At 44.2% G+C, this 13,897-nt stretch overlaps 1 protein-coding gene across 1 annotated transcript; it reads left to right on the top strand.

Annotated features, from left to right (window-relative positions):
• The first annotated feature begins 8,797 nt into the window (after window positions 1–8,797).
• On the top strand, window positions 8,798–12,719 carry LOC120731995 (mucin-5AC-like). Its single transcript, XM_040029381.1, has 3 exons — window positions 8,798–8,883; window positions 9,382–9,477; window positions 9,559–12,719. Exons 2-3 carry the CDS (start codon window positions 9,388–9,390, stop codon window positions 11,950–11,952), a joined length of 2,484 nt encoding a protein of 827 aa, XP_039885315.1. The 5' UTR covers window positions 8,798–8,883; window positions 9,382–9,387; the 3' UTR covers window positions 11,953–12,719.
• The last annotated feature ends 1,178 nt before the right edge of the window (window positions 12,720–13,897 follow it).

Below are 13,897 nucleotides of genomic sequence, written 5' to 3'. Positions count from 1 at the left end.
GTCAATAAACAATGATCGATATGGGGCGCATAGGGGTCAAAAGTCGGATTTGATGTGGCTTTCGCTGCAGTGGGAACGTAGCCATCTGAGTAGTAAAAGAACAAAGGTCAGAACAGAGGAATCGCTGAGCTGGACACCCACCAAAAGCCAAAAGTATCGGGCAGGTCAGACCAAGCTGAATAGAAACGCACTAGTGCCAGCAGCCGCGGACGACGGCACTTTTTTGGCGACGACGGAGACGAGAATGACGACGCATTTCTACCGATGAAAAACAGCCCGGTTAGCGAGCAGATTGGCCAAATGTTGGTCCCAAGCACAAAGTCCAGGTATTTCTCCACAAATGACAAGGGCTGATCAGCAGAAATGCAAAAGTTGGGTTGTAGTGTGTGTAGTCATTGTGCTCGCGGGGTGGACATGTGCAGCAAGGAAGCAAGAGGGGTCGCAGGGAGTGGAGTGGGTGGCTTTAGCTGTCTTTTGGAAGGGACAAGGCTGCAAAACAAAACTCACTACGAAAGGAATAAAAAAGGCACGAAGACGCGATTTATCAAAGAAAGGCAGTTGAAATAAAAGGAGAAGGCAAACACAAAATACAATGGCAAAAACACATGAGAGGATAGTGAGAAAAGCTAACTACGCTTCAGACTTGAATGTGTTGAGAAACAGCTTATAAGAATTGGGCAAGCATGGGCAGTCACCTTTACAGACATCCATAGGATGGCGCATTGTCAAGTCATTAAATGGTGTCAAGATGGGCAGATTTTGCACTCTAATAACTCAGGTGGCAAATATAGTGTGAACGGCACAAATCCGATATTTTCAAATCCGATCTGGGTCACTTTCGTATGTGGTACTGAATCCGATACATCTGATGTTTCAGAAAGCGACTGCTGTGTGAACGGTCATGTCGCATTAAATCCGTCTTTTATGTCACTGACACAAGACAGACGCCAATTATCAGCGCCCGAGAAGACATCGCGAACGCTTCCTGGCCATCCGGTGAGACTGCTGAGAAGACAACGTTGGAGAAACGTGAACATTTTATTTGTACTGTATAACCTGCAGATTCTGACAGAAATCTGCAGCTATCCTTTGAAGCACCGCTCCTCTAAAACAGCAATAAGGATCATTATTAGGTTATCTACATTATTATGTAAATAACAAAATAACTTAAAGCAAAAATTGGGAAACATGAAGTCCGAAGTCTTTATATTAAGGGCCATCAGTCAAACAATATAGTTTGTTCTGGGTCTAAACAGAGCGCGTTGTGTGTGACGTCTTCTTTTGCGCATGCGGGCCGCTTTGAGCGTTCACACTAGAGCGCGTTTGCTGTCACATTTTATTTGTAGTGTGAACGCAGACAAAAAAATCGGATTTGATCAAAAAATCGGAATTGATCATTAAGACCTGCAGTGTGAACGTAGCCAGAGTCTGAAGCCAGGAGAGCATATTAAGTGTTCATTGTTTTTGTATTTTAACCGAGCAGCTGTTTGCGCGTTTTACACACCCTCTCCGGCACCACGTTGAGTTGTTGACATGACAACGGCCAAAAGCGACGCATGCGCCTTTTCACTTGTAAAACAACATTGGTGTATGGGTAATGTAGTCTCTGCTCTCGGTGGGACGAATATTTAGGAAGCGTGCTTGTGAAGGGCGCTCTGAAACAGCGGCAGCAGCAGCCAAACGATTATAACAGATGTGCAAATGAGAGTACCGGTATGCTAAAAGCACGTTCTGGGCGCATGGAGAGGTGGCGGTACTCTCAAGCGCTATATTTAGAAGTGGCGGTACTGAAGTACCGGCGCGTACCGGCCCACTTAAAGCACTGGCACTAGGAGAAATCAAAGAAGGAATGGAAGACCAAAACCACAAACTAAACACGCATCACCTGCAGGGCATGGCGCTGAGGAGGATGAGTTGTGTTTTCAACATGTTTATTTGGTTGGCTTTAATAAGTGCTGTGCGGAGCCCATCTATGCCACTATCCAGGTAAATGGGAAGGAGCTACAAATGGAGGTGGATACAGGGGCTTCAGCTTCGGTGATCAGCCAAGCCACCTACCACAGCTTGTAGCACTCGGGCGGGGCACCAGCTCTCCAAGCGACTGAGATAAGCCTGAGACAGTACACGGGTGAATGCATTCCCCTGCTTGGTGCTATAGAGGTGCATGCAGCATATCAGGGTCAAGAAGCGGCAGCAACACTACTGGTGGTGAAAGGGGAGGGGCCTAGTCTGCTGGGTCGTGACCTTCTGCAGAAAATCCGCCTGAACTGGAGAGAAATCAGGTATGTAACGGTAATAGCAGAGTTACTGGGAAAGTATGCAGATGTGTTCAAGAATGAATCGGGCACTCTCCGGGGCACCACTGTGAAGCTGTGTGTGGACCCTTTTGCCCGGCCACGCTTTTTCAAACCACGCACTGTACCATACGCCATGAAGGCCAAGGTGGAAGCAGAGTTGGAGAGACTACAACAGATAGGGGTCATTGAGCCAATAGAGTTCTCGGACTGGGCAGCCCCGATTGTACCAGTGTTGAAAGAGGACGGAGGGGTGCGTATATGCGGTGATTACAAAACTGACAGTGAACCAAGCCTCTCAGCTCGACGCCTACCCTCGCCTCGAGTGGATGCCTGTTTGCCACACTGGCGGTGGTCGGACATTCACAAAGTTGGATATGAGTCATGCTTTACCAGCAGTTGCTGCTGATGAAGAATCAAAAAAATATGTGACAATTAAACACACACAAGGGGCTGTTCAAGTACAACCGCCTGGTGTTTGGCGTTGCATCCAGTCCAGGCTATCTTTCAGCGCACCATGACAATCTTCTGCAAAACATTCCTGGTGTTGCTGTTTACTTGGATGACATTTTAGTTACAGGTAAAACAGAAGAGGAGCATCTGCGTAACCTTGAGCAGGTGTTGAAGAAGCTCTCAGAAGCTGGGTTGCGTTTGAAGCGCAGTAAGTGTGTTTTCCAAGCCCCTAGCGTGACATACCTGGGTCATCGCATCTCTGCACAGGGCCTGTCCCCACTGGAAGAGAAAGTGAGGGCAGTAAAAGAAGCCCCGAGTCCAAAGAATGTAGCTGAACTAAGATCATTCTTGGGCTTAGTGAACTATTATGGGAAGTTTTTGCCTGACCTCTCCAGCATGCTTGCTCCCCTGTATGGGCTACTGCACAAAGACAGTCAGTGGAGGTGGTCCCAAGCACAGGAGAAGGCCTTCAGACAGGTAAAAGAACTGTTACAATCGGCACCGCTCCTGGTGCAATTTTGATCCGGAGAAGGAGGTGGTCCTGTCCTGTGATGCCTCCCCGTATGGCATAGAAGCTGTTCTTTCCCATCGCATGGAAGAGGGGGAAGAGAAACCGGTCGGATATGCGTCACGCACGCTCACAGCAGCAGAAAAGGGCTATTCACAGCTTGAGAAGGAAGGCTTAGCAATAGTTTTTGCTGTGAAACGATTTCATCAGTACCTGTATGGCTGCCCATTTACTGTTGTTACAGACCATAAGCCCCTCCTGAGTCTCTTTAGTGAAACAAAAGGCATCCCACCCATGGCTTCAGCCCGGGTTCAGCGCTGGGCATTAACACTGTTGGCATACCAGTATCGCATTGTTTATAAGGCGGGACCTGAAAATGCGAATGCAGATGCTTTCAGCCGCCTCCCCCTCCCGGAGGTCCCCGACCAGTCGAACTTGCCCCCAGAAACTGTGTTTTTGCTGGACAGGTTGGCGAACTCTCCGGTCTGTGCTAAAAACATCAAAGCATGGACTGAACGGGATCCAGAGTTATCTCAGGTTAAACAGTGGCTGTTGCAGGGCTGGCCAGCAACAGTGGAGCAGGATCAGCTCAAACCGTATGCCAAGCGTCAGCAGGAGCTCAGTGTTCAAGATGGCTGCATCCTGTGGGGTTCCCGAGTCATTGTTCCGCCTCCAGGTCGGTCACAGATCATTGAAGTGTTGCGTGAGGGATTTCTCGAATGAAAAGTCTGGCAAGGTCATTCGTGTGGTGGCCGGGAATGGACAGTGCCTTGGAAGACAAGGTAAAAGCCTGTTCTCAATGTCAGTCAAACCAAAAAATGCCGCCACCTGCCCCACTCCACCCATGGGAGTGGCCTGGCCGTTGTTGAAAATCTCCCAATTCTTTTAATCTTTGGGCTGAAGGAAGGACAGTACTCGGTGTATAAATGCTCAATCAACAATCATTTATTTCCATACAATTCAATACTTATGAGCATTAGAACCATCATGATGGGGAGACCTGCCTGCAGAGGGTCACAGCAAGTCTCAAAATGGTGATGGGTTACTCAGCTTCTTATAGTCTCTCGTGGCCCCCACCTAGTCGTAAAAGCCTAAACATTCACATTCTTTCTCTCTTACGGCGCCTAAGTTATGACCTCGGCTCCCCGTCTTTCTGCTCTTCTGAAAAGGTGGGGGTCTGTCTCGTCTATTATCTGCACAAGGTCCTCTGCACACAACATTTTCTTCATGATTCAGCAGTATGAAATGTCAAGAAACAGTGTAACACATTCAACAGTGTCGAGTAATACAGGTCAATCCAATAGATCTAATGATTTTCACACTCTTAGTATAATGCAAACTAGAGCTGGGCGATATGGACCAAAATTCATATCTCGATATTTTTTAGCTGGATGGCGATATAAGATATATATCTCGATATTTTTTTAATCCCATAAAGTAAGAACAAAAAGAGAGTTCTTGGTCAAAGGTACTTGTCCCAGATGTCACACATGTAACTTTTATTAAGATACAACTGTAGATGTACATGAAAAAATTGTCAAAAATAAATTGTCAGCATTTATTAATAATAATGCTCCATTTTTTTTCTTTTCATGCATAACAAAAAGCTAAAAATTGTAAATTAAATGTAAAATGTAAACTAAAAAGATGCAGATCTAAAATAACAAAGGCATCTTGCTCTTTAAAAAGTGCTTACACTGAATTAAAGTTTTCTAAAGTGCTTCTTTGTGTGTATTGCTGAACAATCATCTGGTACTTTGCAAAAAACCAAACATGTAAACAGATTGAACGAAATTAACAAAATTACATTCTTTGGTCAGTGGGTCTTTGTGCAAATCTCCAATGACAATAACAATATAGAAAGAACACAAACAATTGGCAAGGCCAACAACTGTACAGCTTACAGATTTTGTGCCAGGAAAACTAATCTGTCAACATTATCAGGCTTCAACGATGCCCTGTGGCAGGTTACAATGTTTCCACTGCAACTAAAAATCCTTTCAGAAGGGGAGCTGGTAGCTGGCGCACAAAGATATTTCTTGGCCAGGAGGCTCAGTGCTGGAAAGGCAACTTCATCTTCCTTCCACCATTTGAGAGGGTCAGCATCACTCTCTACACAAACTGACAACAGGTAGCTAGAAAATTCATTTTCGATTGCTTCCCTTTTTGTGAAACCAGTGTTGGTGGCTGTGCTCTGCTGGAAGAAGCTTGCCAGTGATCTCTTTTTTTTAGCTATGTGTCCTACTGCTGCTTCTTCTCGGTCTGCAGACTCAGGCACGGCTGGATCAGTCAGCTCAGACAAACACGTACCCTGATAGCTGAGCAGAGACTCTGCCTCCAAGATGAGTTTATATTTTAGTGCATTAATCTTCTCACTAGGGATGTATTTCGCCCTGAACCGTGGATCCACAAAAGAAGCCATGTCCAACAGGTCACTGGTGGATGGATCTGCATATTTATTGTTGAGGTAATCCACAATGCGGGTCTTGATGGATTTACACAGCTCACTATCCTCCTCTCCAGGTGCCAGGAGACTAGTGTTAAACAGGTGTAGCACAGGTCTGACATAGGACAGGGTCACATACTTCTCTCCTGAAAGTGCATCAGTGAAGTCCTGACAGGGTTTGAGAGCTTTCTGAACTGCATTCCAGGACCTCTATGTCCTGCCAAGTAGGGACTAGAGGTCTGGCTTTCATGTCAACAGAGAGGACTTTAGAAAGTGCTCTTTCCTGCTCCAGAACTCTCTCTATCATGAGAAGCCTTGATCCCCAGCGAGTTGTTGCCTCTGTGAGTAGCTGGTGACTTGGAAGACCCAGCTGTATTTGCACTTCAGCCAGCTCTCTTCTCTTCCTCCAGCTGTAGGAGAAGCTGCTGACGACTTTCTTACACAGAGAAATAGCCCGGGTAATGCGGGCATCATCCATAGCATGTCCTGTGACACACAAAATACAAACTTTTAAAATCACTTTAATTGTTATGTTAAGATGCAAATCACTCAAAGGCAAATTAACATCCATCTCAGTTGTATAGAATGTGATGCATAAGACTTAACAATATTTGCAAAATGTGTCGTGTATTGTATAACCTAGAAATGGTTCTAGTTAAACTATCTTGGTAAAATCACCAGATCACCAAATGATTAGAACATGGGTTTTTTTTGTTGTTTTTTTTTACACCTTTTAATCTCACTATGTATTTAAAAATGTATCCCTGTCTTGTCTCAGCTGTGGTCCTCATTTAGTGTCACAACTCAAATACAAAGACAAACACACTCCAATACGTTTATTGGATTTAATAGAGATAGTTTATTTATTTATTCAACTAACTTTCGATTTCTAAGTGATAGATGTATATGCTGGCTATGACTTATAAAAATATTTGTCTTGTGGTCCATAGGCATGTTTAGCTCTACAAGAGACTCTATATACTTTTCATTTATTAGCGTTTTTTTTTTTCCAAATCAACAAATTCAGTATTGCACTTACCAATGGCCAGATGAAGCCTGTGACCAAAACACTGGATCCTCGGCCACTTGTTCAGTTGAACTGCCTTGACAATATTAGCCCCGTTGTCAGTTGTTATAGCAACCAGTCCCGTCGGGTTGAGCTTCCAGTTTTGAGCACATCCTGCAGGGCTTCAGCTATATGCTCTCCGGTGTGGTCTTGAGGAAAGTAGCTGGTCTGGAGACAGGCAGTTTTCAGTCCCCAGTCTTCCATGAAATGTATAGTCACACTCATGTATGGCTCGCATGTCCTGCTGGACCACATGTCGGTTGTCAGTGCGAAGTGAGACACTTTGGTGAGCTGGGCAGCGAGACTCTGTCTAACATCAGTATACATTTTTGGCAGTGCTTCTCTGGTGAAGTATTTCCGGCTAGGTAACTGGTATCTTCGGTCAAGAGTTTTTAGCAGCTGTATAAAGCCCTCTTGTTCCACAGTTGAGATGGGGACCATGTCTTTAGCAATATGATAGGCCACTGCTTTAGTAATTTCCCCCCACTTCTCACTTTTTGTATCATATGGCACAGCACGAGTATATGAGTGTTGTAAGGTGGTCTGTTTCACGGCAGGAACCTCGGAAGACTTTGTGGTCTGGGCTACAGCACGCAATTTCACACACTCTTCATACTGCACTTTATGGCGCAGTTGTAAATGGTGGTAAAGATTAGTGGTGCTCGAACCTTTCGTTGCGACGCTTTTTCGACATTCTCTACAGAATACATTATTCTGCTGCTCATCTGACACTTTGAACCTGAACCATCTCCAAATAATTGAGCCATTGGTTTTCTTTTTTCCGACGAGCTCCTCTTCGCTAGCTCCTGTGTCCATCTTGTTGCCAACTGGAGGTGTAGCGATGGGGGAGGGGGTTTGTGTTCAGTGAGGGTGAGAGGCGGGGCAAACAAACCCAGGCGAGAGAGAGGCAAAATAGCGGCTCCACAAGTGTAATTATAACGCAACATAGACTATATCGATATAAACGATGTCACAGCTTATGTCTTGTATAAAAATATATCGATATTTTAAAAAAAATCGATATATCGCCCAGCACTAATGCAAACTAATAAATTCGAACCCTCAGAATAAAATTGCAGATACAACAGGTGGAAATTAGTTTATTCTGACAAGTTGTTGGTTCAGCTTCAGAGAGTGAGATGCTCAGTAGTTCAGGAGGGGCTCAGAATAGAGCTGCAGGCAAGTCCTACTGGTAGAAGGCCTAAACATGCTGGTGAGATGATGTCTTTAAGGTGATTTCATGCAATGTCTACCAGAAGGGGACCCTGGGACAGAGAATGGGTCTCTTTATGTGGATTGAGAGCACCTCTGTACCACCAAAATGAGCAAGAGGAGGTAGCTGGAAAGAGGGGGTCTCATGTTTTGTTTTTTTGTTTTTCTATAGGAAGCCCATAAAAAAGATGAGAAGCTCTTGGAGTTTCCTCTCAAGCTGAGTCACATCCAGGCTGCAGCCAGGTCAGACATCACTTCATATTATTCACATATTAAATACTACAGTTGTCCACATACACCACTACATTTCTCCATCAACCTGTTTGGTGGGGATTTATTTATTATACTCCTTCTTTCCATCATTTTATTACATCTCTACAGAATCTGAGTGAACACCGCCCCCTGCTGGTTTCTTTTCAGTCCTTCATTTGATACTTAAATTACACCAGACACAAAATGAATGAAACCAAAGCAGAAATGAGGCTACATGGATTTGTTTTCCTTCCTTTGGTAGGATCTCATTGGAAACATTGGATGCTGAGCTGCATTTGCTGACATCTCGCACACACTCAGTGGAGGAGAGCATCCAGAGAGACACAGAGCTGCTGCAGCAACTGGACAGCTTTCTGCAGGTAACACACATAGCAGTATTTTAGTTTTATATAATCTTTAAATAAGTGTGTAGTTTAAAAAGTAATTTTGTGCCTATTATGTTTGTTTTTTTTATGTTTGTCTCAGCATGCCACATCATCTCTCTGCTCACTCCGTGGCAGTCGGCAACAGCTAAAGAGGGAAGGCAGCGAGCTGATCGACTTTTTTCTGCGAGGACAGAGACACTTTCAGGCTGGACGACTGTTTCAGCATCTTCCACACCTTCTGCTCCAGGTTCACAAATGCTGTCAAGGTACAACTATGAATGCAAATCCATTACACGAGCTGTACAACAATCCACACAAGATCCAGTAGATGTGGTTAAAACTGTTGGTATACTTCAACTGATACATTAGTCTTCATCCCATATTTCATAACACTTCTGATTTACAGTTTAACATATTAGTTTCTAAACCTTCCGTTTTGTGTGATTGCCAACAATTTCACCATTGTTGGCTTTTTGGCTCAAGTGTGTGTCCATTGCCTCTGAGTAGTTTGAATTCCCAAACCCTTCTCTCACGATGAGCTGTTGACAGAGACACAAATACCAGACCATAAATCAGGCATAAGAGGAGAAGCTGCATTTAAGGCCCAAGGGTTCACAGTTTGTTTTATTTTTTGATTTGTTTTGTTTGCTTTGATTTGTCCATCAGGATCTGAATTTTTTTTTCAACATGCATAATATCTGTAGGCTATGGAGGACCAGAAGAGTCACGTGCATCAGGAAAATAACTTCTTTCTCTTTTTGAAGGAGAACATGGAGAGGGAGGCGAAGGAGGCAGCTCGTCGTCAGCGGATACAAGAGCTGGAGGAGAAGAAGAGGCACTCCTGGGCTGGAGGAGAAAAGGTAGGATGATGTACGCAGACACTGTAAAACAAAGTCAATCAAAGATGTCTAATGATGATCCACTCTCTGTTCCCGTTATAGGTGGATGGAGTCTTTGGGCTGCGCTGCCACAGTGAGCTTGACATGTCCACTGCTTTGTCGCGGCATGACGAGGCCGGACTGTTGATGGAGCTCCTGACCCCTAGGTCCCACCCTCGCTCACCAGTGAACAACTCCCACAGTCCTCTGGGACGTGCTGTGAGCTTACGTCGTTCCCGAAAGTCTCCATCCTGCTCACCATCTATTGCTGCTGAGCAGGAACTAAGCACTTTCCTGGAAAAGGCGACTGATCGCAAAAACATTCAGCAAAGAGGCAAAGGGAGCAGTTTTCCATCTCCCTCAAGTCCAGGATTCCCAGTGTCCACCCAGACGGCACCACAAAACTCCTCATCACCTTCCAAAAGGAGTCCAAAAAACAAAAACCATGCAACTGCCACTTACCTCAGCCAAAATGCTACCCAGACGTGTGCAAATGCCACTAATCCTGCAAATGAACTTGCAGTCAAACCTACCTCTGACTCAAACCAGCAATCTGAACACAACAACAAAAGGAGCAGTGATCAACCTGGCATGGGTTTAAGCAGCCATGCAACACTTACAACAAGCAAACCAAAAGATGTTGAACTGGTTTTAACTCAGCAGACTGACTGCACTGATAAGAGCTTTCAGCAGAGCACCACTGCTACAGGAAACATGGTGGTGGTTTTAGACAAATGCACGTTGGTTCCTGAGCTAAAAGTGTTTGGCAGTGGCGACACCCTCACAAGTCATAGCGAAAACAGACATGTCGGTCTTCATCAAGATGATGTGACAATCACAGATTTGGAAGAAGAGAAAGGGGATGAATTGCAAGTTGATAAGGTGCAGAATAATGGCCAACTGATTGTAAATACAAAACAATCTGATGAGCAAGTCTGTGAGCTCAGCTCTTCTTCAACACCAAGAGAGGGCGATGAGGGGCAAGAGGATAAGGTGGTTGTATGGTGTGTGACGGGTGTGTGCGAGGCTACAAGTGACACACAAAGCACCTATGCAGAAACTGAAAAAGATCAGCATAAGGGTGACAACCAAGGAGGAAACAAACAAACTTCCTCTGCTTTAGCCAATGACATGCCTTCAGAACCTCAACCGGCCAATGAAAAACCAGTGCCTGTACCCATCAGCAGCCAACCAGTGCCTGTCCCCCGCTGTGATGACACATCACTGCTAGTTTCTTCCTCTGTGTGGCGCCCGAAAGAACCTCCAACACCTAATGTAGTGCCTGCTCTCACAGCAGATGCTTCTGAGAAAGATAAAGAACTGGAGGAAGAGGAAGAAGTGTCCACCAACAGGAACAGTGATGGAGTGACCGTCTCAAAACAATCAACAGAAGAGAAAAGCAAAAACAACATGGCATCTAAAGACTCAACCAGTAAAACTGCAAAAGCAGCTTCTTCCACCAAAGTAAAAGCAGAACCAGCAACTCCATCTAAACTACCCAGCAAGAGCCTTCCTACGTCTAACGTCCAAACTAATGGGAAGAAACCTACCCCAAACACTATCTCTGCATCTGGCAAATCCAAATCTATCCGGACCCTCACAACCTCCGAGAACAAGGACATGAGGAGGGTTGTGCCAATATCCAGGACCAACAGAAGTCCATCCAGAATCAAACATACAGAGAAGAATCGAGGCTCCTCCAGCACCGCAGTGCCCACCAGTCTGACTCCCTCAAAACGAAGCAGTGCTTCCCCTCGACGAGTAGCGAGGCCTGCAAATGCTCCTTCATCCCGACAATCTGGGATCCCCAAGACTTTGGATCCAAAGGACTCAAAGAACCAGAATGTTTCAGGTACTCAGCCATCTGCCCGAGAACAGAACAAGGACTTTCAAGGGAAGATGTCCAGCCAAAAGCCCTTAATGAAACCTAAAGCCCAGCAGGAGGAGAAGATCTGTCGCTCCACACTGCGGGCACTCTCTCAGGGTGGAAGAAGTGGAGCAGGAGGCAGCGTCAGTGCTCCTGCCACTCCTTTGCGCAAAGCCACTAGCTCTTCATCATCTGTGTTTCCGGGTTTTGCACGGAGCACAGCCTCTTCTTCTTTCAGACGTACTCACACCAACCTTGCTGTTCCTGCTGCTTCCCACTCCCCCAACATTGAGTCAGACCCCTCCCCCAAACCTTCTTCCAAGACCTCCTCCCCTGTTACCCCATCCAGCACCTCCTTGCCTATTACGCGATCAAGATCACTAAGAGTCCATGCGTCAGCAAGATCCTCAGATGTCCAAAAACTCTCCCCCTCCTCACAGAGGAAGTCTCAGAGCGTCAAATCATCTCCTCGTGCATCGCGCCACGACTTGCTGGCTCCCCCTAAAGGCCACAGACGGAATGACAGTGACAGTGACAAGTCCGCTCATTCTCAGGACTCGGTCTTGCCCACAAGGCCGCGCTGGAGATAAACTCTTGGTTGTTTTGCTTTGAGGATTTTTTCCTAATCACTCCTCCTTCAGGAAAGTCAGGAGATACACTCCATTATGAAATGTAGATACCTTTTAAAATGTTCAAGTTTAATTTGAGTAACAAAGGAAGATACAATGAGATTGTCTCGTATGGATTTAAATCTTGTTTGTTACCTTGTTTGTTTGTTATTATAAGGTTTAAGTGCAGCGGAGCTGAAAAGTTCACTACGTTTTCTTTGTACTATATTGTCCTTGTAATGTACTTTAAACAACCACAGAGGGGAAAAACAACTTGTTTTCAAGGTATATTTGTATTCTTTCTAAATCTATTAATTGAGAGTACATTCCAAGATTAATGACAATAATGACCTCTCCTCACGACCTCAGGAAAGCCGATGTCTTATCAGAAATCACAGACCTTTTTGTTTTGGTCAGAGTGAAGCTCTGAGATCTCTGGATGAGTCGGGAAATGACTACAGCCTGTGACGTGATTGCTAACAAGCTTTCAGTCAAAACCACACTAACACTAGCAGTTCTGAATAATTTGGTGGCCGTAGCCATGACTTGATCTCTCCTATTAGGCCTACAGACACTTGAGTCAGTCTGTCTGTTAATCCACAGACTAAAGGCTCCTACTATGAGAGTAAGGGGTACGCCGTATTGTATGAAAGAAACTATTACAACCAACATACAAACTGCAAATTTAAACACTGAATTGAAAGGAGGGGAGCTAAAAAACGGAGTGAATAAAATCTAATTTCATTTTATTTGTACTCCCTTTGAGTTATTCCTGTGGTACTTTTTTTCCTTTTTGAAAGAAATATCTGCAGCTATAAAGATGTACATCTTTGGAGTATCCTAAAAATTCTGCAGTTTTTAAAGGTCATGTGACTGAATGCCTTTTCGATTCACAAGCACCTTTAACTGCACGAACCGTGCTGCAGAATCTCTTTAATCCAGGCTGGACTTCTATAGAAATAATAATATTACTACAATACTAATTGTGTTTTTATAAAGCCTGACATAACTAATCTTTGAGAGCGGTGGTGTCTTTTTTAAAAAACACGATCAGTTTAAACAAGGAGATATTTATAACTGATTAAAAACAGACACTTTCTGACTGACTTGGAAAATTTAAGTTGTGTTTTCATATGAGGACATTTTTATGTTTATCTGTCTTTATTTATGTATGTATGTGATGTTTCCCTACTAATTAATAAAGCATTGTTCCTCAGTCACTCTGTGCACTTCATTCAAAGACTGTATTGCACTTTTTCCTGCCAGAAGACAATGTTTTAATTGAAATAGACTGAAATATCTCGCTTCAAGTGGATGAATGTCTGGAAACATTCACTTTAAAACCAAGAACATTTGAAACTATATACACATTTCCTATTCTTACAGCTGCATTTTGTATCTAATCTTGAGCAGAACGTCTGTGTGTCTGCACCTCTCATTAATTCTGGTCTTGTATCATATTTAAAACAGAGAAACTAAAGCAGTCGAGACCATCATCAATCTCAAAATCATCCATTTTTATAGTTCTTAGAGTTCAAGAAACAAGCACAAATGTGTTTTTGCTTCTAGGTTTTCTGTAGTGATGTAACAACGCTGAAGCTAAAGTAACTGTAGTGATTTGTGTAGAGGAAAACGTCTCTGTGGCAACATCACTGCCAACGTGTTCATCTTGAATGTGTTATTAGAGTTAAAAAAAAACCTTTACAAGTATCGTTGATTTCTTTAAACACTGTAATAAGAATTGTGCTTTCAGGCGTTACTGCTGTTCTCTGAATATTTGTCAAGTCTAAAACCTTCTCTGTAACCCCTACAGATGGCTGTGTGTAGAAAATCCCAGTAGTTTCTGAAATACTCAGAGCAGCCTGTGTAATGCCAACAACCAAACCTGTTAAACTTCTTTTCCATATCTACGTCCATAAATGCGTGG

This window comes from Simochromis diagramma, unplaced genomic scaffold (genome assembly GCF_900408965.1).
Source record: "Simochromis diagramma unplaced genomic scaffold, fSimDia1.1 OVJJ01000250.1, whole genome shotgun sequence".
Lineage (NCBI taxonomy): Eukaryota > Metazoa > Chordata > Actinopteri > Cichliformes > Cichlidae > Simochromis > Simochromis diagramma.
This window is presented reverse-complemented; position numbering and strand designations above follow the sequence as displayed.